The following is a 22,675-nucleotide window of genomic DNA, read 5'->3' on the forward strand; positions in this document are numbered from 1 at the left end:
TAGAAGCTTCACATACATGCACCATGAGATACGAAGATGATAGAATGAGATAGTCTTGATTGAAATCGGTGTGATCGAGAACAGCAAGAAAATCTTTTCTTTTTAGTTGGTCAAAGTTTCTTGATAAAGGATTAATGTCAAAAGAACCAACATCTTGATTTATTTTGACTTACGTAGATATGTTTACCGCACTGCTGTCTTAATAAAAGCTGGGGTACCAAAACTAGCAAACTCTCAGTTATTAATTAAAAACTTAAAAAAAACACAGCCATTACTTTTCACTGTTCACACTTTCCTCTTCAATTCATCTCTCACCAACACTCTCTCTCCCCCCTTTGAGATCTCGGAAACCCTAACCCTAATTTCTCCGAGACCCTTGCCGCGATCGATGGCCGTTGCCCCTGGGGTCGCGGCCCGAGCCCTAGCCCTAGCCGTGGCCATCGTCCTCCTCGCATCCCGGGCCGCTTCCAACTCCGAGGGCGACGCGCTGTTCGCCCTCCGCCGGAGCCTATCCGACCCCGACAACGTTCTCGAGAGCTGGGATCCCACGCTCGTCAACCCTTGTACCTGGTTCCACATCACCTGCAACCAGGACAACCGCGTCACCAGAGTGTACGCCTCTTCTTCTTGTTCTCCTCCTCCCTGTTCTTCTCATCCTTCCTCCAATTGGTTGTCTTTTTTCTCCACGATCCAATCCCCTTTGATTGGATTCAAGGAGTGATGTTCTATTGAGAAAAGGGGGGTTCTTGATGGAAGAATTTGCATTTGATAACATGATTAATGATTCTAGCTCCCTTCAACTCATGGATTATTGTTAAACCCCTTGTTCTGCATTGAATTAAGGGAAATATCATTTTTTGAACATATTGTATGCCCAAAGTTGCTACTTTTCAAATGAAAATTGCTTAGATGAAGAATTCGTATTTTCTTACATGATAAAAGATTCTACTTCCGTCAATTTCTTGATTTTTTATATTGAATTATGAAAAAATGATTTTGAGCTCATCACATGCTCAAAGTTGCAAACTTTGAAATGGTAATTGCTTAGATAAAAGTTCCTGAAATATTTTAAACATGAATGCCTGATGTGATTCGAATAAGACATGCTGTACTTATCTTGCTATGTATTTTGATTTCTTATGATGAGGTTTAAGCAACAGGTTACACATGATAGAGAGGTGCAGGTTTAAATGGATATCAAAAAGTTAACATGTTTGATGGTGGCCAAATTATTGACTCGAATGACTGGGATGCTGATGAAAAATCTTATTTTAATTTAGTTTATTTGATGGGGTATATGTTTACTTAATTATTTTTGAAGATGTGCTGCCTTTTCTCTTCATATAACGACATATTATGTGATATGCTGAGGAAGAGATTCCGAAACATTTTTTTTGGTATTCGATTCTGTTTTTGTGCAGGGACCTGGGAAATTCAAATCTGTCAGGCCATTTAGTATCTGAACTTGGAAAGCTTCAACATTTGCAGTATCTGTAAGTCTCCTCTGTTTATAAGCTGTATTTGGATTTACATGATGCTGTTTTTTAATTTCACTCTGGCATTTCCATTTATTTATTGAACAAACTAACCTGAGATTGACTACTGAGGCCAAAAAATTGCAAATTGAGACAGTAAATTAACAAGCAAAAGAAAGCATATCTTGAGAGATTGGTCCTCATAGGATTCTTTCTTATTCCTTACCTTAATTCTGAGTCTACCCTTTTGAAGAAAATAAGTTTCTTGATATTTTTTTAAAACTTCAAATTGTGTCCCGATGAAAGGAATGTTTGAAAAATAATCTAATTGCTTGAATCTTTGTTGTGAAGTCTAGAAATTATCTAATTGCTTGAATCTTGGTTGAATCAATTCATTTTTTACTCTATATCTTTTGGTAATATCGGAATAAAACTCAGTTGAATCCTCCTTGGAGCATAACCTAGAAATAGATCTTCATTATCTAAACAGATCCGGAACGTACTGTTGGGAAGTGATTCAATAATTAAACCTTCATGAATCAATTTTTGTTCTTTCATTTCAGGTAACCCCTTGAAGTATCAACTAATGAAGGAAGAGGTATATAACTCACTTTTCCTCTCTATTTCACAAATGAAAAGTTCGAGAAGAAATTAGGCTATCAGAAAAGGAGGATCACCATATATTATACAAAATTCTCCAGTTTTTTCTAGCCGAGCTTCTTGATTTGTTTTATACCTCGCGAAGTAGAAAGAATTGCAATTCACATTCCACTAAAAATCTTAGAAATTTATCAATAGTTGGAATAAATTCGTTAGAATCACAAGGAGGACACCAACAATTATTTCAAAGAAATGATGTGAGAATTACCTAGGTCAAACACTTGATAAAGACCTTCCAAGGTCTGAACTTGGAATCTTGTCCAAGTGGAAGAGGGGTGCAACTACTGGGCTATAGCCCAGTTCGCCTGATTGGATGAACATTTAAGGACGGAACAAATAACTATATTACTTTAAGCAGCAACCGACAGTTGCTGTTAGGATGTTGGAGGCATCCTCTGGATATCAAGTTTTGGTAAGAATATGATTAAATTTATATTCTTCAAAGCCTGCATATGCTGGAAGATGATACCACAGAAGAAAATATACCACAATTTTGGAGGATGCAATGTTGCTTGAATAGTGAAAGTTATTTTTGTATAAAATATTTTTCTGAATGTTGGCTTTTTATTAATTAGAAAATAAAGAAAATAATTATATGATGCTAGTATTTGTACATATATATACCTAGACACTGTTGAGACCTTGAGTCTTGTTTATGAGTATAGGAGAAATGAGCACTGGATGTTGGAGGTTGTCTACCACAACTTTGACTTTATCCTCTATCCCTATCCCAGAGCTAGTAGGTTCCCCCACATATGCATGCACATAGACTAGTCCATTTGGAATTTGTTACTCACAATCAATAAATTTGTACTCATTTAAGTAGAGCAACTATAGCATCTATCACGTTGGAAAGGAGGGGGGTGCTTATGTTATACAAAGACACATATTTCATAGACTTTCTTTAGTTCAGGTATGAATAGGTGAAGAAAAGCATGTATATAGAAGTCTTTGACATACTTTATTACATGAGAGCACAGGTCTTCAAACCTTTCACTGCATGATTTTTTTTTCTCAGTATAATTATATCATGAACCATGATGTCCTGTAATATATACAACGATTTCTAATATAAAGTCCTAATATGAGTAATTACTGAGAATGAATACTCATTTTCTTCCTTACTGAATCTGCATTTCAGCTGGCTGTTCTTTTTTGCTTTCTTATGTTCATCTGCAGTTTACTTCTGCAATAACTCATGACTATATTCCTCTGCTGTGCTTCTAAATATGCAAGAGTTTTGCACAGGCTTTGGCAGTTCCTTAGTTGTTTATGATATATCTGCAGCTTGAGTACTAATTTTGGATTTGTTAATTCTTTATATTACTCATACAGGGAGCTTTACAAAAACAACATTCGAGGGACAATCCCAGCAGAACTTGGTAATCTAAAGAGCCTGATTAGCTTGGATTTGTATAACAACAACATTTCAGGGACTATACCTCCAACATTAGGCAAACTGAAGTCTTTAGTATTCTTGTGAGTTCATATTATCTGTTTTTTTTCTCTCTAGATAATATTATGAATAGTGCTTAAGTGAATACAATCTGTGGTTGGTATTTTCCATATGGGCATCAATCACATCACATCAGTTGACTATCAAGGATTAGGGATCTGGTCCGTTCTAGGGGTACTGTACTGGCCTGGAAAGATTCCAGGTCCTGAGGGCATCCAGAACCCTCGGTCTCTTGCATCCTGACACTTGGGATGGCCTGACATCCCAGGATGCCAGTTTTTTTAATCTATTTTTATTCTTTTTATTTTTTGCTCTTCATTCTTGTTGTTAATAATTATTGTGGTCCATCCTAGTTTGTCCCGATATCATCATGGTACTGTATCGACCTGGCCCCAGACGGGGACAGACCCTAGTAGTGGGATTTAAACCCTTGATCCCAACTAGTGGGATGCTGGTATAGTGTCTCTGACAAAGTTAGTGTTTCATAAATAAAGGGTGGGAAATAGCAAAGCAATATTAACACCACCTTGTGTCTTCTGGATCCTTTTGGTCTGACTTTATTCCAGTACCTGCCAAAACAGTCTCATTTTTATTGCATTTATTTTTTAGCTTTCTTTTTTGGATTCCTGTGTTATTGCTGATTGTATTCTATGCTTATGTAGACGGCTCAATGATAATCAATTAAGTGGGCCGATCCCAAGGGAACTTGTTGGAATTTCCAGTCTCAAAGTTGTGTAAGTGGGGCAGTATTTTTACCTACTTTATATTACAATAGACAATATTTATTTCCTGTGAGCTATTGAATGCTATTATTTGTCCTTTCAGAGATGTCTCAAGCAACGATCTTTGCGGGACGATTCCCACCTCTGGGCCTTTTGAACACATCCCCTTGAACAAGTAATTTCTGATTTTCTTTATTTTGATCTATGAAATCTTCAGCATTCGCTGTTCTGATCTTTAGAGTGGAGACTTCGTAACATTAGTTATTTTCCATTGTCCATCCTTGGATCTTAATCTGCTTTATCTCAGTAGTGCAATAGAATCGATTATGACCACTGCCAGTAACTGGAGTTTTGCAGCTATATAGAATTACTGCTGCATACATAGGATATAACTGTCGAAGGTACATGAGATTATTACATTTAAGAGAATGTAGCATGCAAACAATCCCTACAATCAATTAAATCTGATAATACAATGAGATGTTTTATATCGACTAGAAGGAATTTGTTTGCATCTACAACTTCGGACAAGATTCAAGAGGTACGGAGTTGTCCTTTAATGCCCCCATCAATAAATTAGGTCATGCTTGCAAATTTGACAGACTTGTGCTGTATTATCAAACATCTTGCTATTTATTTCTTTTGCATTTTGCAGTTTTCTTGCACTGCTCAAGATATTTTCACTGTTAACAGTCTTTCATGGAAAATGGTATTGGGCGTCTTGGAAGGATTATGAGCTTTGTAGGAAGCTTTGTCATAGGAATAAAAAAAACTGGAGGGTAGTGGGGCCATAGCAAGTTTGATAATGTTTTTAGTGGTGGAGGTGCATTTCAGATATCATGTCTGTATTATGGTTGAGATGAAGGAGATAGTTACGTAATTCGAATTGCCATTCAATAATCTGGGACCTCCTTCCTTATGAACCAATTCTTCTAATTAAAGAAATATGTAAGAAGATGTATTTGATGGCATCTACAAGTTTTGTTTAGAGATGAATTTACTAAAGGACATCAGTGAATTGAACCTTGTGCCTGATGTCTTGGTCAGAGGAGTATACCAGAATATTGAGGTCAAGTAATGGGAAATTCTCCATGCCTTTGAAGTGAGGTAAAACTTATTATGTAATTGACTATGATCTGTTATTGTTTGTGTGATTATGGTTATCAATCAAATTTATGCTACCTACCTGTTATAACAACTTACGTGGCCTCTCATCTTATAGTATGCTTTTCTTAGTAGAAAACAAGTTTATAACGATCAATGTGTTACTGTAACATCATGAACCCCCCCCCCCCCCCCCCCCCAAAAAAAAAAAAAAAAAAAAAAAACCAAAAAACAAGCACCATCCAGGTTTGAGCTTTGGGACCTTATGTGCATGTGCGGGATGAAGAGGATAAAGTTAAGGATTGGGAAAGGCTTTTTTAGCAGAATTTTTGTTTTTTGTTTGGAGTGATTGTATATTATCATGGGAACTCTATGATTAAATGCCCTATTATAGCATTGGAAAGTATTTTTCTTTTGGTTTATATTTAGTTGGAATCTTATTATTGGCCTAAGACCTTTGAAAAATTTACGATTGTGTCAAATATTAATGGTGATAACTTGATCATATGCAAGAAAGATACTGAGAGAACTTGATAGAGTTGGGTGTCCAAATGGGTATTAGGTCAGTATGGATGAGGGAAAGACCAGTGAAAGCTTGGAAGAAATTTGTGATAGAGAGTATAAAGATGATAGCAGTGAGTAGTTACTTTAGTAATGGATTTCAATGAAAAATCATAACCCCATCCAAATTGATGGTATAGGGATTATTTTGATTTCTTTTGCTTATAAATTGCAAGAGATGGTTACATAGGCTCAAAGGATTGGAAAAGCTATATGAAATTTTGTAAGAGCACATTTTCAGAGGCCATATTGTACTGCGCAATTACATGATTTTCTTTGTAAGGGAAAAATTTGTGGATTTTGATGAAGTTGGGAAGGACTAGAAAAGCTTCAAGTGCTAGAAAAATAATATAAAGAACAGGGTATAGTGGCTTCATTTCACTGGGCAATTTCATGTTATCTATGGCAAAAACATTGTGGAATTTGATGAAGCTGGGAAGGACTAGAAAAGCTTCAAGTGCTTTAGAAAAATAATATAAAGAACAGGGTAAAGTGGCTTCATTTCACTGGGCAATTTCATGGTATCTATTATGGCAAAAATGTTGTGGAATTTGATGAAGCTGGGATTTTCAAGTTGATTCAAGAAAGTTGAGTTAGATCAATATTGAACAGAATGGCATCGTTTGTCATATCATCCATAGGGAAGTTATGCTATAGCCTAATATATTTTAATTAAAAATTCTTTCATATCTTTTGGTACTTGGTTTCCAAGATAGTCCAGTAAAGAGTGCTGATAATATAGTGGTTTCATGATCATGGAAAGAAAGAGTTTCTTAAAGAAATATTACCTCATTGGTGAAATTTTACACATGGATCCTCTAGAATTTCTATTTGATAACTTAAAGGGCATCATCCCACCCATACAGTTTCAGCTTTGTGGATCATGGTATTGTCTACAATTATATACTCTCTTCTTTTTTTCTGCTTGATAATCGGAATAATTCTTTTTCTCACTTCATTATCATATGCATCATGTTCATCATTAGGCATATCAACGGGTCTGCTAATTAACTTAAACTGCATGTTCCTGAAAGAATAACTTAATGAATAAGCTATTTTTTACCTCTTTGTTCTCACAAATTAGACATTAATTTATTCTGTTGCGCATCATCAAGCTGTAATATCAAAATCCTCTACATTTTCTCTTTGTTTTCTTCTCTGTTGAAATAACTCTTTATGGCCATTATTCATCTTCTCATTTGACTTTATAATTATATTTCCAATAAACGTGTTATGAGTGATTGTCTGCAACTCTTGAACAATAGGAAACATTGTTGAGGCTACTATTTATTATTTCTGAGCATTCACCTTGCAGCAAGTACCGGTTTCATTATCCATTATAGAATCTGAATACCACTATAAAGATTAAGATTGCATCAACCTGCCGACGATTACGTTCTTGTTGTCTATGAAAATTAGTAAATAGCTTTTAAGCACTCTAATCGGCATCTCCTTTCTGTCTTATCTATTTATTTACCTCTCATGAGTTTGCCCTTTGCCCTTTGCTCTGCAGCTTTGATAATAATCCCCGTTTGGAAGGTCCTGAGTTGCAAGGGCTTGCAACCTATGATACAAACTGCTAGACAGTGTACCGGGGGTTGTCATAACGCTCTGCCGAATGGCTAGGGAATATTTATGTATTGGTTTTGGAGTTCAGTCTAGGCCATTATGTAAATCTTACTTTGTAGTTGTCAGCGTCATATTTGTAATGCAGAAAAGACTGCTGCTTGATGTTGTGCGTGGATGGCTGGGTGAATGTTTTCCTTATACTGCTGCTACCTGGGATTACAATAAAATGTAGACCAATCTGATTCTAGAAACTTTTTGAGCATACATTGCTGTATGTCTTATGGATGCAGTTGCAGTAGTCCGAGTGTTCAATGACTTGCTTCCAAGCTCTTGCTTCCTATGGGGTTGTATTTTCCTAACATGTGAAATGTTTTTCAAGGAGCTGCTTTATGCAAAACTAGAAGGAGAAAATGTTATGGAATTCCATCAAAAGTTTGGTAATCTGGAATGGATTTTTGGATAGCCCAACACCTGTTCCTCGAGCCGTACCTGCTGATGTTTAAGGCCGCGGCTTCGAACAATCTTTGCTGGTGTAGGTACGGCTGTCTTTGCTTGACTAAACCTTGTGTTTCCAATACTGTGATTGACCTTGGATCAATATCTTTACTGCAAAGCTATTGTAGATTTTGGAAATGCTTTTGTTTTTTGTTTTTTTTTTTAATAGTCCTCTTTGGTTTACAACAACAGGTATCTTCTCAGTGATCCTCTTGGTTTCCTCGGCGAGTGCAACAATCGAACAGTATAAGGAGTTCAGGCCCTCCAGGTGTTCAGGATAAAACTGTTTGATTTGCAGTAATTACTGAGACTCAGGCTTGGTGGTAAAGTATGATCCAAAATCTAAGTCTATTGGTTACAGAATATAGCATTTCACCATGAATCCGATACTAATAAATGTTTTCTTGTCTGTGCAATCCCATATTGTAGCTGAACATTTGTATGGTCTGCTCGAGATCGTCAGTAATCGCTTTTCTCTCTATTCCCTTTGTCATGAGAGGATTGATGAGGATCTATCTCATAGAGCTCTTTGCTTATAAATATTATGAACCCTCTTGTCACAAGTCCTCATAATAACAGGATCCTAGTCTACCTTGCCCATACTATTAGACGCGATATACTAACTTGATTTGATCGAAAATCTTAGCAGTTCAGAATTTATTAAAACAAAGCTTAAGAAGTTTCTTAACTAACAATGATTTAGGCTGCAAAAAGAAAACAATAACTGTTCAGGAAATATTAACTATCTATCCACGGGCATGGAACTTTCACTTGATTCTCAACCACCATAGTTAGGAACATGATAGGAGCAAAATCTAAAACAAAAATTCTCCTTTAATGATCTTGACAAAACCACTTATTTTATTATAGGATTAAGAAGAATTTCTTCATGAAACTCATTTTATAGCTATTTACAAAATCAAACTCATTTTCATAAATCGATGAATCTATACTCAAAACAGGGGGCATGTGTGGTAGCAGTATTTGATGAGTGAGAATTCTTATTTAACGCTGCACAACCAAGATTCTCTGGATTCCGCAAGCATACAAGAAGCATTTAAATTTACTCAATAACCTTGTATTTAGGAATCAAGGCGTCTGAATGTGTTGCAGACAACTATTATCTAATTATACTTAGAAGTACCTGGGAGATCTGACTAAAGGATGATATAAATAGTTCTGAAGACAAGAAATGTTCTTAGACAGTTAAAAGACTCAAAATAATAATAATAATAATAATAATAATAATAAATCACACCACTTGCTGTAGAACAACTTAGCCATGTTCAAGAATATAAAACAAATTCCCATGGTATGTCTCTATCCTGGAAGCCCCTCCTACCACATACATACATGAGATGCGACCAATTGTCCCCAACTTTTGTCATGCAGATTAGTGAGAACTAAAACAGCCTTTTTTGTGAGATTCCGTCATTTCTTTCTCCCTTCTGCAGTCTGTTAGAAGTTCTGTAATATATTTAATATTGAACTCTGCAAACACTTCCAACCCGCACCTCCCCCTCCACAAAAAAGAAAAGAAAAAGGAAGCATTAAATCAAGGTATCATATGCATTTGCATATGCCCAATGCCAGTAAAGTTCTCTCAATTTAATAATGGAAGTAGTTGTTCCACTGCACGTAGAGTGAAACCTGGTTCTGGAAGACAGAGTCTCTTCCAATACTCTTCATCCTCAATATCTACATGAGTTAATGCCCTCTGATAACTCTCAACAGCCTTCCTTGGATGTCCTTTGGCAACAGATGCCTGCAATTTCCATCAGAAGCCTGTTAGCTGCTAAGCCATGGTCATTATTTGAGCAAAAAAGGATTCAGAAAACTACTGCAGTTGTAAGAAAATATGCAATTTTTTTAAAGAATAAAAGACGACCACCAGACTGGCTTAGTGTCAGATTGTGAAATATCTACTATGGAGAACATAGTCCTTCTCATAGCTAGCAAGTATTTAACCTTGCTGAAGGAAACTGGGCAAATTTATTAGTTCTGAAAAACTAATGTGTTTATTCATGGTACATGTATAAGAGCTCGTACTTTTGATAATTAAACAACTGTTAATGCATCTAAACTGGCCTTGAAGGAGTTAGATTTTAAAGAAGAGAATAAAGGGCAAAAGAAAGAACTAAGCACATAAAATGCACGAACCCAATGCCTTTTGTCGAGCTCAAACAGACAAAATCTCCATTCTCTTGATTCCACCCCATCAATGCGGATGGATATATGGGTCCAATTTGTGTGATGAAATTCCAATCTGTGCAACCCAAAGCCCAACCCGGCTCCTATCGCTTTGACATATGCCTCCTTCAGACACCAATACCTACAAAACAAGCCACAGCAGTTTCAATGATCTACAGCAGGTACGTGGCAATGTGATGATACTGCTTCACAGGTTCATATAATTAGTAGCAAGTATATTTGTATGCATACAAACTTGATCTGAAGCTTGAGATAGTATAATTAATCTAGTAAAATATTGGACTTCCAGTGCTTCTTAGAAAATAAGGAGCGATTTATAATCGCACTAGTTGCAAATATCATTATGCTATTAAGTCAATTGTCTAGAATATGAAGCAACTGATAAAATCAAAAACTTCATAATGCAACATGGTAGAAACCATGCTAATAATCTTGTACCTGCAAAACTCAGCTAAGATTTCATCTGAAGTGCCAGCATTGACAATTTTCTTCCATTCTAAGACCGTAAAATATGATGAGAAGTTCTGGATGAACTCCAGAGTTGTTCCTTGCTGAGGGACGACGAGAGAAAAAATATCTAAACCGACAAGGCAAACGGATTCAGATGCTATACCAACATAGTTTCCATGATGTGATGCATTGAAGTTGAAATTTGGAAGCAGAAAGTCCCGTTCAAGATTCTGCATTAAATTGATAGAAACAAATTACCAAATATAAGACCTATGAATGATACAGGTTTACTGCAAAAAGATATATGAGATACTCTATGAGTTTCATGAATGAGATCTTTGCGCAAGGGGAAGTCAAAACAAAAAGTTTATGCTATAGGATTATCTAGATATATTTCAAAGAGGCTCCTAAAAGTAATGCAAGGTTGTCAAATTTAGGGTTTTTGATAAACCCTTAAACTTCTATAAAAGAAAGCATAGAACTGGTAATAGATTCTTCTAACCACATTTTCTGCACCTTTTTCTTCCTATTTTGAACTACATGTTGTTGTTTTGGTAAGTAAGACGATTATACTGAACTAATATTTCATTTTTATGCAACAATTCAATTAAAAACCAAGTACCTTGATCATATTACATTGATTCATTAGACAGCAGATCTTAACCAATATGATGTGATAAGACTGACTTTGATAGAATCACCGCCATACCAGATATGGTTTTCCCTCAATTGTACGGTCCAAGATTATCTTGCCAAATGGAATACCCAAAACTTCATGCACAATTGTGTACTGAAGCAACCGACTAACAAGTGCTCGTTTCCTGTCCTCGAACTTTATAAACCTATTTAAATGTGAGTTTGATGTTAGAAAATGAATACATGACCAGTTTTGTCACATAGCCAGTTCTAAGTGTTAAACATTGAGAGGTAAGAAACAACTTGATTATCTCAAACTAATCAATTAGTGCAAAGAAAAAAAGGCCGAACTCTCTTTACTCAACCAATCTTCCTTTATAAATTATAATCAAGACTAACAAGCCTTTCTTGGTTTCAGTTGCCGTGGTTTTAGGAGCTAAGTTCTTATATGGCTTTATAAATGGGGAAGAAAATAACAATGTAGAGACCAAAAAAGATTCAATTCAATACCATACTAAAACCGAGAGCACTATATATGTTCTTTGGCTGCCATGCAATTTTTCAGGCAAATATTATCATCATGCACAGGAAAACAAGGTAGCAAAGCTCAGCTTCCCCCTGTTTAAGGCAAACAGTGTATCCAATTTCTTTTTCGAAAAAAAACATTTCCCTGAACCTCGTGCTCTTTCCAACTCCTATGCACACTGACCATATCTTCTCACAATAGTTAATCTAACCAGGCACCATATGCTTGCTTATCGCTCCTTGTAAGCCCTGTAGCTCCTCCCTCTTATCTATCTCTGAAACATCACAATGTCACATTTACCTTTGGATAAATGGTCAGAGCAAAAGTTTCAAGTACAAGGAATTTACCAGGTGAGAGAGGGCTTTAGAAGAGATCAAGGGCCGACTCTTAAGATCAAAACATCCTGCCACACTATAGAATGAAAGAAGTAGAATTGATGACAAATTCCAGATACTTAGGGACCTCAAACCGCATAATACCGTTTCATTTTTTCTTCAAGAAAGTTAAAACACCATACTTTTTAGAAGTCACTAAGAATATCTCAGAAGTTATCCTATCCAGTACTGCATCAAACATTTATCATTTCTGTTCATTTAGATGTCACTAATAATATATTACAAGCTATCATTTCAATTTGAAGAAAAACAACATAATAGATGAGAAAGAAGTGCTCACCGGGTGACGGCCGCCTGCTCGTGCGGCGGAAGCCGAGAAACGAGGGAGGAGAACTGATCCTGAGAAGGATTCCACTGAGAGATGTCGACCAACCATCTCCGCACTCCATCCTCCATTCGCCCACCGCACCCAAAAATAAAAAAGAGAGAAAGAAAACGCTCGAAGACAAACCCTAGAAGAGAGAGAGCTCTCAAATTCCCCCCAATTGCCGGCCAAGGTGAGAGCTTTATTTATTTATTTTATTTTCGGTGAATCACGGTATGCTGCACCTCCAAACAATCCCAGATAAGTCGTTTCTCGTTTCCTGTGGACCGTTATTTTGCATTGGACAACTGGAAGCCCAGCTAATTCCAAGCATCCGCGGAGCGTGATAATGCCGCCGGCGATTTTTTAGAGGCTAGGGTTTCTGATTTGTCGAAACCCTAATCGGGAGATTGCAAATTTGTCCCGATGCTGGGGAGAGCGCTTCGGAGATATGGGAGGAAGGTCGCCGGCGCCGGTGTTCTCGGAGGCACGAGATTGATGGGTTTTGCCGGAGGATTGGAGGGGATTCCGAGGGAGACAGCGGACGTTGTGGTTATCGGGGCCGGGGTGGTGGGAATCGCGGTGGCGAGAGAATTTGCGTTGAAGGGGAGAGATGTTTTGGTGGTGGAGGCCGCCTCTACGTTTGGGACTGGTACTAGTTCTCGGAATAGTGAGGTGATTCATGCCGGGATCTACTACCCTCCCAAAAGCCTGAAAGTAAGAAGGTTTCTCTGTTTCTTGGTTCAAAATCTCTCTTTTATTTAGTTAGAATTTTTGCAGAAGGTGGCTGAGGACTCTTCTAGTTTAGTAATTCATGTCTTTTTCAGATGCATTGTCTAAATAAGTATGCTAACGTGATAAAGTTTCGATCTTTATTGTTGTATTCAAAAATTCCCATTTAGAATACTTCAATTTCTTGGTCTGGAGTAAATTGTCTCTTCAAGTTTGCAACTTGATATTCTAATCTTTATTATGTGTTGGAAGAAGCACAACTAGAGAACCCGTTTGAGACTTAATCCTGAAGTTGTTCTCTCTTAGAAGTCAGAACACATGATACCATGCTATAAAATCTTCACAATACCCTGTTTAAGCTGAAATAGAAATTTAGTTAAAGTTTTCAAGCCAAACTAAGCCAAAATATTTACTTTGGGCACCTTTTTGCTTCTATTATACAGGAAACAGCCCCATTGTAATAGCCTTCATATGTGATCTTCCGTCATTGCCTTTCTGGCCCTATTCATGATTGGTTTCTACCATCAGATGTGGAACATGTTTGCCCACCGCATTAAAGACTAGGCATTACTTTTAAAGACATGTAAAATATGTGATTTCTTTAGCAACAAATAGATTTCAATGATATGTTTGGAACATCATTCTTGGTAGTGTTCTTGAGAGCTTTTTCTCCTTGGACAAAATATGACCTGTTGCCTCGGGATTCTCAAAATATTGACCCAACAGAGGATGGCTGCCTCTCACAAGTTTATCATGCAGTGCATCTCGTTTTCTTATCCACCTTTCATCACTATTATGCTTGTGCTTCACAACCTGGTCTTGAATGCAAAGATCTTTGGGTAATCATGAGAGGTTGAGTGGTCACAGTCCTCATAATCTCTAGAATTTCCCTGCTGTGTCTTTTTATATCATTAACTAGATTCTTGTTTGTGTTTGCTACCTTGTAAAAAGTTTGCATACATCAAGGATGTTGCAAACTTATAGTTTTTGGTTGTTCATATCTATTAGGAAAGAGGAAACAAGAGCCATGCTACTTGGGAGTAATCTTATGCATTTTGAAATGTCTCTACAGGCAAGTCTTTGCGTAAAAGGAAAGGAATTGCTTTACAAGTATTGCTTTGATCGGAGAATCCCCCATAAACAGACTGGCAAACTTATAGTTGCCACTAGTGTTGCAGAAGTTCGAAAGTTGGAAGATTTGTTGAGACGGGGGACAGAGAATAGGGTTGAAGATCTGCGCATGATGGAGGGATCTCAAGCTATGCAAATGGAACCGGAACTTCAGTGTGTCAAAGCATTGCTGTCTCCTAGTTCCGGGATAGTTGATTCTCACTCATTCATGCTTTCTTTGGTGGTACTTTCTACATCTTATTAGACTGAAGTTCTTGTTATGTATGTACAGCAACATTCTTCATTTTGTCCTATTCATCCTAGAATTTTTAGATTGATTCATCCTAACAATATATGGGTAATTTAATGCTCCATAAAAATATGTGTTGCAAAATGTACTCTTTGAAAGAGGTATCACTATGTCATTTATCAAGTACAATGAGGTATATAATTTTTTTGGTACAAGTACTGCCCTCCTAGGAAAAATGTCCCCATCAACAGCTACTCTCACTTAAAAAATGTTACTTCAAAATCAAACTTTCCTTGCTGATTCTGGAACGACATTTATCTGCATATTAAATAAGTAAAACTATGTCATTCAATCAGTTAAGATAGTGATTGAGTGACAAGTAACTTTTCTAATGATTTGTGTTTTTAAAATAAACTTGAATAGTTGCCGAATTAGGTTTTCATGGTTACCTACTTACCTCATGGTTATGGATTGTTTATCTTGTCATAAAGTCTGAGCACAAGTGGATCATAGAGTTCACCTCATAGTTGTCATATATGGACTTATTTTGTTAGAAACGCTACATTCATTTGCAAAGAATATAACAGAGCTTTGAAGAAATATCCTGATTAGCACAACTACATGAATACAGGGGGAAGCTGAAATTTCTAGAACTACTTTCTCTTATAATACTACAGTTATCGGTGGTCATTTTGAAGATAATTGCCTCCATCTCCACATTTCTGAGAGCAAGGACCTTGTAAATCATACCAAGGATGTTCCTTTGTTGCCTCAGCTTGTAGTGATTCCCAAGCTTGTAATTAATTCAGCAGGATTGAGTGCCCTTCCTCTTGCAAAGAGATTTCATGGCCTTAAGCAGGGAGTTGTTCCTCCTGCTTATTATGCTCGCGGATGCTACTTCACTCTCTCTAAACCTAAGTCTCCTTTCAGCCACTTAATTTATCCAATGCCAGAGGATGGTGGTCTTGGAGTGCATGTTACACTGGATTTGAATGGCTTTGTCAAGTTTGGGCCGGACGTTGAATGGATTGATAATATAGATGATTTATCAAGCTTCTTGAATAGGTAATTTTACAAAACTTAGTTATACGAGCATTGTATAGTTATACTAGCATTGTATTATTGTTTGTGGGCTTTTATACCATAACTCATATGTGAGCTCCAAAAAACTCCAGGAATGCGTAAATATTGAAATAGTTGGCATGGATAATAACTGGCTGCATCTTATTGCAGCCATGAGGCTTATGTACATTTCTAGTTTTCCAAAGCAACTACCTGTGGATCCTTAATAAAAAACTTTATCTAGCACAAAGGGTTATTATCCAACAGTTGATGAAGATAAATGGTTCAATATCTCGATATTTGCAATGAATTATTCTGGCTTCTGGTTTCATGAGGTTTTAATGTTACTTTCTAGTGGGAGGCACCTATATGGCAATATCCTTATCCAAAATGTGAGTTGAAAGAGAAGCACAACTCACCCCCACCCAAAAAAAAAAATAAAATGGAATCAAATATGTTGCACAAACAAAATTATCATTGATTTTCCTCTAAATGCCATAGGAGAGCAACCAATCCCTGTTTTACATTTTTTTAGGAGGCGTAATTTTCTATTATAAAACTGAAGTTTGTTCGTTTTAATGAAAATTTTCCTGACCATCCACACTTCCGGTTAATCTGGCAAGCAGATGAAGTGTAATAACATGTTAAAAAATTGCATAGCTACTGTTCAGAGCGACCTTTTAATATGGACTTCTCTCCAGCATATAAAGTTACTTGTAATGATTAGCAACTCTCTTTGAAGTTCTGAAAATTTACATGTTAAACATGCTTCAGGTTTGATTACTCAGTCAACTCTGATCGTTCAGGTAGATTCTATCCAGAAATCAGGAAGTATTTTCCTAATTTAAAAGATGGATCTCTGGAACCTGGATATTCTGGGATTCGACCAAAGCTTTCAGGTCCAAGACAACCTCCTTGGGATTTTGTTATTCAGGTATCTTTCTTTTTGCACTTATAAAAGCATCTCAGAATCTAGTTTTTCTAGTTCTTTTATTGCTGAATTTCTTGATTTAGGAAGGATCTGGTTCATTTTTTTTGTATAACTTTAGATGGCAGGTATTTCTCAATACTAACCAGAAAAGTCTTTGCTTAACATTCTGAGTTGGTTAGACAGTTCTTCTTGAATGTTCCTTTCTGAGTATTTCTTATATTGGTATTCCTTCTCTAGCTAATTCAGTGTCGCAATTTTAAAAGGAGACCTGTAGCTTTATTTCCAGCAGTGCCTTTACAAAATGTACATCACAAAATTTTTAGTTGCATGACACACCCATTTTTTAATTGTTTTTTTTTAATTAAGGCTGCATTTATTGAGGTTAATTGCTAATTATTTCCAACAGAGTTAAGAATAGAGTGGAAATAGTATACAAGATAATGACACTAATTATTTTTGAGCAATAAAAGAGAAAATGACTTTCTATATCAAATGGCCAGTTTTCTTGTAATTGGATAAAACCTTGTACCTTTGTAAGAGAAAATAAAGAATTGCTAGGTGATATCTTAGATAAATAGGTGGTCAACCAAACATTAGTGATTAGCACCAGCCTCTAGCCTCATGATTTAAGTGAAGATATGATGGCCGGCTGAATCTTTACCTTGCACTCGTGATGAATAATCTGCAAGTTATATTTGTGATAATGAAACATGTGCCTTAATCTGAATTTTGGAGAACATGCAAGCAAGTACAATACACTCAATCAGAATTTTATCAGTAAATTTTAAAAAATTTTGGAACTCATTCAAGTAACATACTACAAAAATTTAAACAATGGTATTTCAGGATTCAACAATAACTCTTTTAATTACCATAGCTTATACTAAATGAATTTTGATAATCACCATCTAGAATTTCGGCTGAAGTCTGGCAAGCCTCTTGTACGTGTCCTTGTTTGAGTTCTTTTTCTTCTGTATGTTTAACCCTTTCTTTTCTATCTGTAAAACTCAACTCATGTTGCATTGCCTGCAGGGGGAGGACATTCATGGTGTTCCTGGACTCATTAATTTGTTCGGAATAGAGTCACCTGGCCTAACATCCAGCTTAGCAATTGCAGAATACATTGCAGCAAGGTGTTCAAGATGACATTTACCTCTTGGAGTTCTATCATGGTCAGGTCTTGCTGCTAAATTACATTTAGCCCTATGAGAATCATAACTAATGGTTCAAACTATATGGAGTATTTCCATTTGGTGCCTGTCTCTTTTCCAAGATACGCTTAAGCTTTTTTCAAGATATATTTGTTCTATAACCATATCTATTTACAGAGGGTTCAAAGAGGAGTTGATGAGGGCACTGAGGAACCTTTGGACTATAAAGGGCATGGAAGAGGCAGCGCCACTTTTGTTTATAAGTTTATGTACAAATCTAAACGAACCATGATCAAACTATTTTCAGTTCGTTAGGATGGAGAATTAGCTCCAATCATGGCCGTAAGGCTAATTTTGATGGTTGGCATGGAAAGATTGGTAATGTATGGTACACTGTCTTTCACTAGGGTGGCAAATTAGTGGCATGGGAAGATTGGTGTAGGTTTAAGGCAGGCTTCAAATATTCAGATTGCCATTTCACATGTCCAAAGGGCATCCTAAAGCATGTGTTTATGTCAAATCATCTTCATCAAATTCTACAGCGAAAATGTTTTGCTTCCATTTCAGAGAAACAATCTATAAATCATTACTGCAGTTCAAACATATTTATTACAATAACTTAATTCCATGCCATCTCAGCTACATTCACCAATTGCAGGAAATTTATTACAACAATCCTTCATTATTATAAGAGAGACTAAGAATCATCTCAAAACATGTTTGTTAGCTTTTGTGAATGACACTCATAATAGCAGCTTTGAGCAATAACTCAATTCATGCATTCTTCTAACACTACATTAGATAGTCTGTAAGAATCCCTCCCCGATCATCCTGGCCAATGTCAGTACATTAAGTAAAAACTTCTTCTGACATTCCGACTACGAGTTTTTATTGAGCCAGGAAATGACTCTGGACAGGTCCCTTCTAACCCACAAAATTGGTAGCTCTCATTGTTGTAGACATGTCTGAAACCCATGGAGTTTTGTCAGAGTGGTGGCCAAAGAACATTCACAAAGATGGAAGTGAGCGTTGGGTCCATCATTATCAAATGCACAGTGAGATTCCAGCTAAATCACAATGGATTAAGGAGTAGAACAGTTCTCCCAAGTCCAAACAAATCCATTCTGCAATCAGATCCTTTTTCTATCTACTTGGTCTCCATGTCATTAAGTTCCACAAAATTGGGAAATCAAAGTTTATAGGACTGGTGTGGGTGATGGATTACATGGTCCACCAAGTGATTTGAAACACCACCACAAACCAAGTTTTCAGCTGGCCCTAGTTCCATTCAAGCCTGGGCATTGTATACTGCTAAACCCAACTATGATGCCTTCAGAAAATTGGAAGCTTCTTTCCATCATTTAAAGGGTGCTTTGCAGCCCAAACCAAGTCATGAGAATTCAAGACCTGTTGTTGCTCTTCAGTGCATGCCAACGCACCGCAACTGGTTCGTTGCCTGCTAAGACATTGCATATCTACAAGATCCTTCTTTCATAGTTCTTTTTTGTGTAATACAAACTTTAATTCTAGTTTTAGAAACAGTAATTGAGAATGTCACCATCAAAATTTAATCTCAAGGCTTTTTTCAAATGAAAAGGAGTGTCAGCCGGTATATAATGAGCCGTATGTTTAGCTTCAACATGCTGCCTCTGTAATCTGATCTTTCTTTTGACCGTGCACTTTCACCGGGCCCAACTCCAAAGATACTCGTTATTCAATATCATCATACTGTATTTAGTAGGTTGACCTGCTTTCGCCTTTACCCTCTTTCTTAGCTTTCGCCCAAAACTAAATATGCTACGGCCAATTGATCCAATCGGAAAGAAAAAAGAATTTGCTCAACCTTATAAGCTTAAATATCTAAAAAAAAATTAAAAAAATGATTGAAAGATTACGAATATAGGGTTTACGTCTTTTTTTTTTCATTGATAATCATAAAATCAAGATACTTAGCCTTTATTTATAACGGCGAGATCCATTCTTGCATAATTCGGGTAGGGTTTCATGTCTAGTTTTAATAGGATTTACTTTTATAAAATAAACCTGCATGGTAGAAATATACTTGAAAAAACTAAAATTCTATGTAAGGTAGATCTCGACTTTTACATCAATTTTGTCTTCTGTCTCTTCGCTTGATTTTACTCGAATTAGGAGATACGTCCGATCAAAATCTTTCTCAAAAAAAGAAACTTTCAGTTTGACCGTTTCATTTCAGAACCCAAACGATGGAATTTGGATGTGTTGTCACTTAAGAGGCATTACACCACATTGTAAATCTTGAAAGAATACCTCATTTCAAAAAAAAAAAAAAAACCAAAAATTATCTTAATCTGATGTCGTATAATCCAGCTATGGCCTTTGGAAATTTGACTTACGAGTCACCTTCCTGATATAGCAGTTCTTGCTTCTGTATCCTATCTAACTCTATCCATAGTAATCAAAATGGTCCGTACCATAGTAATCCTTCTGAATCACCGATCAGCAAACTCAACCGCGCATCTCATTAAATAATGATTGCAGCATTAGACTTGGGTATTCTCTTTGCATGAATTTAGTGCAAACCCCATATAATAATGCCTTATCAAATGGTAGGCTTTGGAGACCACAAAATGATCCCCATCATATAATTAATATCCATGGTCATATATGAATAGAGGAAGCCGGATGACCACCGGTGACGGTGGGCGGCGGAAGGAACCGCCGTGGGTTTGTCCCCTTTTCTTAACAAAAGAATATAATGATCATTTGGGATCAAATTGACTCGAAGAGGCGCACGGGCTTATCCGATTCCATTTGAAAGCAATGGCATCGCACGCCTCAATCCGTGGGCCAGGCATCCACATCTGCCGCCTTATCAATTTGGTCATGTATCTTTTTTTTGAGTGATAATGAAGGAAGTGAGATACTTGCCAGGAAATATTTACAAGGTTGTGGTTGCGTGAGCATGAGGTATATAATGGAGGATATTTCTAACTCTATCAATTTGATATCGACTTGGAAGAAGGAAAGGCTGGACTCAACCTTATCAAATTGATATCAACTTGTAAAAAGCTAGAGATCATCCGCTATTAATCACTGCCCTATTCACCAGGGGATACTAACACCATCAACCCTTACGTAGGGTATCGATTTTAATTAGATGAACTGAGCGATCATTAGCAAGTGATCGATCGATGGCGATGCTCTATCAACTTATCCAATAGCCTCTTTATTATATTATATTATATTATGTTATATTGTATATGCGTGCTTGTTTAAAGCTATGGGCTAATAGCTATACTACATGGCGAGCATGTTGGAGGTGCCTTTTAATTCTTGGGCTAAAAATTGGTGATAACCAATTAAAATTATATATTATCTAATCTTTGTCACGAGAATAGTAAAATCTACAGGCGTTATAGGCATGAGATAAAATTATAAGGTCATGAAAAATATAAAATATCGCACAAAAATATTTAGTCATTGAACAATGATAGCCTAATAGAATTTTTAACTACTTCAATATTAATCCAAAAATATCTAACTCTTTTAGAGAAAGTATTTAAATATAAAATAATAAATTTAAGATGGCAAATGAAACCTCAGGCTTGGCCTACAATCATTCCAATCTACTTACTGTCTAAAAACAATCCAAAAAGACATATTTAATTAGTTTAGAAACTTATTCTGCTAGTTTTAGTATTTTGTAAGCTGTGGTCTTTCTATTTCTCTTAAGAGCTTTTAATTATAGCTCTTTTTTGCTAATTCGCGTTAATCTGAGGCTTGTAGCTTTGATGAGATTTATGACATGAAATAATAAAAAGAAAATAATAACGTGGATAGGATAAGGATGGCCCCACTTATCCTCCTGTCCCTGTCGCCCTCCTCGTGGGATTTTGAGAAGGACCCAAGCCACCAAATTTGGAATGCCAACGGTACCCTTCTAAATATAGTTGCCCTCCTTGGTCTTATCCGGAAATTAATCTACTTGTACGAATGCTTGTTATGGAATAGCACACGGTATCTTATCCTATTGGCTATGAAGCATAACTTTTTTAGCCCATAGACATTTGGCAACAAGCCAAGGAGGTCAGTTTCACTCTCTTTGTATGGTAGCTTTGAACTCTGTGAAGGACATTGTCCTAAATCTCTTGGCAGATCACTTTATATTAGTGCCCTATTGTCACATCAAAAAGCTTGCTTGGTACTCTAATCTTCTGGTTAATTATTATATGAATTATATTATGAACATGATTAATTATAGAAAGGGTTAATGAATGCTTCAAGGCCATAGATGATTGCTCCATGGCTAACTAGTGATGTATATTAATCTCATTTGTCAAAAATTATTTTTATTATCAATTGTATTTATATGATTGCTATCGTAAAATTTTTGGTACACTTTCCATCCCAATCAATAGTGAGCCTTATTATTACATTTAATCTTTTTGTGTCGCCATATGAATTTTTAAGATTTATCTTAGTAAAGTATAAATAACAGAATAAAGTTATCAGTATTAGGAAGCAAAGGATTATTTGCAAGTCTAATCCCTTGATGATGATGATTGAACCTTTGGTCGCACAAAAAAAACCAAACAATACAAACCATCCCTTGTGAAAGTGGGATAATTTGCCACATACTAGTGATTGATACAGAAAAGAAAATATATAGGAGTAGTATTGCATCTATAATTCTATATGCCACCAATAGTTACATGTTGTTGCTATTTTTATTTTTTGTTTTGTTAACCTACACCTCTTTGGCCCCATTTTGAATTCTATATAGTAGGTCATGAAACCTACTAATTTTAAATCAATAATATCAAGGTAAGAATCATGTCTTGAAACAATGACTTGGAAACTGGACAGAGTGAAAGCAAAACCATCATGCACCAG

General features: G+C 36.3%; 3 protein-coding genes across 6 annotated transcripts; 2 read left to right on the forward strand and 1 right to left on the reverse strand.

The window, feature by feature from the left end:
- The first annotated feature begins 257 nt into the window (after nucleotides 1–257).
- Nucleotides 258–7,798, forward strand: LOC103699158 (leucine-rich repeat protein 1-like). Its single transcript, XM_039132315.3, has 6 exons — nucleotides 258–612; nucleotides 1,422–1,493; nucleotides 3,471–3,614; nucleotides 4,254–4,325; nucleotides 4,417–4,488; nucleotides 7,492–7,798. Exons 1-6 carry the CDS (start codon nucleotides 389–391, stop codon nucleotides 7,559–7,561), a joined length of 654 nt encoding a protein of 217 aa, XP_038988243.3. The 5' UTR covers nucleotides 258–388; the 3' UTR covers nucleotides 7,562–7,798.
- A 1,712-nt stretch (nucleotides 7,799–9,510) lies between these two features.
- LOC103705021 (uncharacterized) lies at nucleotides 9,511–12,668 on the reverse strand. Of its 2 annotated transcripts, XM_039132313.3 has the most exons (6): nucleotides 12,541–12,668; nucleotides 11,413–11,545; nucleotides 10,867–10,933; nucleotides 10,692–10,749; nucleotides 10,203–10,374; nucleotides 9,511–9,807 (listed from the first exon to the last, which is right to left on the reverse strand). In XM_039132313.3, the coding sequence occupies exons 1-6, from the start codon at nucleotides 12,654–12,656 to the stop codon at nucleotides 9,646–9,648; spliced, it is 708 nt and encodes a 235-aa protein (XP_038988241.3). In that variant the 5' UTR covers nucleotides 12,657–12,668; the 3' UTR covers nucleotides 9,511–9,645. The 2 variants fall into 2 exon arrangements, with proteins under 2 accessions (XP_038988241.3, XP_008786817.4); XM_008788595.6 differs by having other exon boundaries at nucleotides 10,692–10,933.
- LOC103705022 (FAD-dependent oxidoreductase family protein) lies at nucleotides 12,617–18,320 on the forward strand. 3 transcript variants are annotated; one of them, XM_088710454.2, is made up of 6 exons: nucleotides 12,617–12,757; nucleotides 12,826–13,281; nucleotides 14,369–14,650; nucleotides 15,288–15,721; nucleotides 16,493–16,652; nucleotides 17,682–18,320. In XM_088710454.2, exons 2-6 carry the CDS (start codon nucleotides 12,991–12,993, stop codon nucleotides 17,793–17,795), a joined length of 1,281 nt encoding a protein of 426 aa, XP_088566580.2. In that variant the 5' UTR covers nucleotides 12,617–12,757; nucleotides 12,826–12,990; the 3' UTR covers nucleotides 17,796–18,320. The 3 variants fall into 3 exon arrangements, with proteins under 3 accessions (XP_088566580.2, XP_088566582.2, XP_088566581.2); XM_088710456.2 differs by having other exon boundaries at nucleotides 12,618–12,757; nucleotides 12,885–13,281; XM_088710455.2 differs by having other exon boundaries at nucleotides 12,623–12,757; nucleotides 12,880–13,281.
- Nucleotides 18,321–22,675: the final 4,355 nt, after the last annotated feature.

Source organism: Phoenix dactylifera, chromosome 14 (assembly GCF_051530095.1).
Source record: "Phoenix dactylifera cultivar Ajwa chromosome 14, Ajwa_hap1_PhDact_Kaust_v1.1, whole genome shotgun sequence".
Taxonomy (NCBI): domain Eukaryota; kingdom Viridiplantae; phylum Streptophyta; class Magnoliopsida; order Arecales; family Arecaceae; genus Phoenix; species Phoenix dactylifera.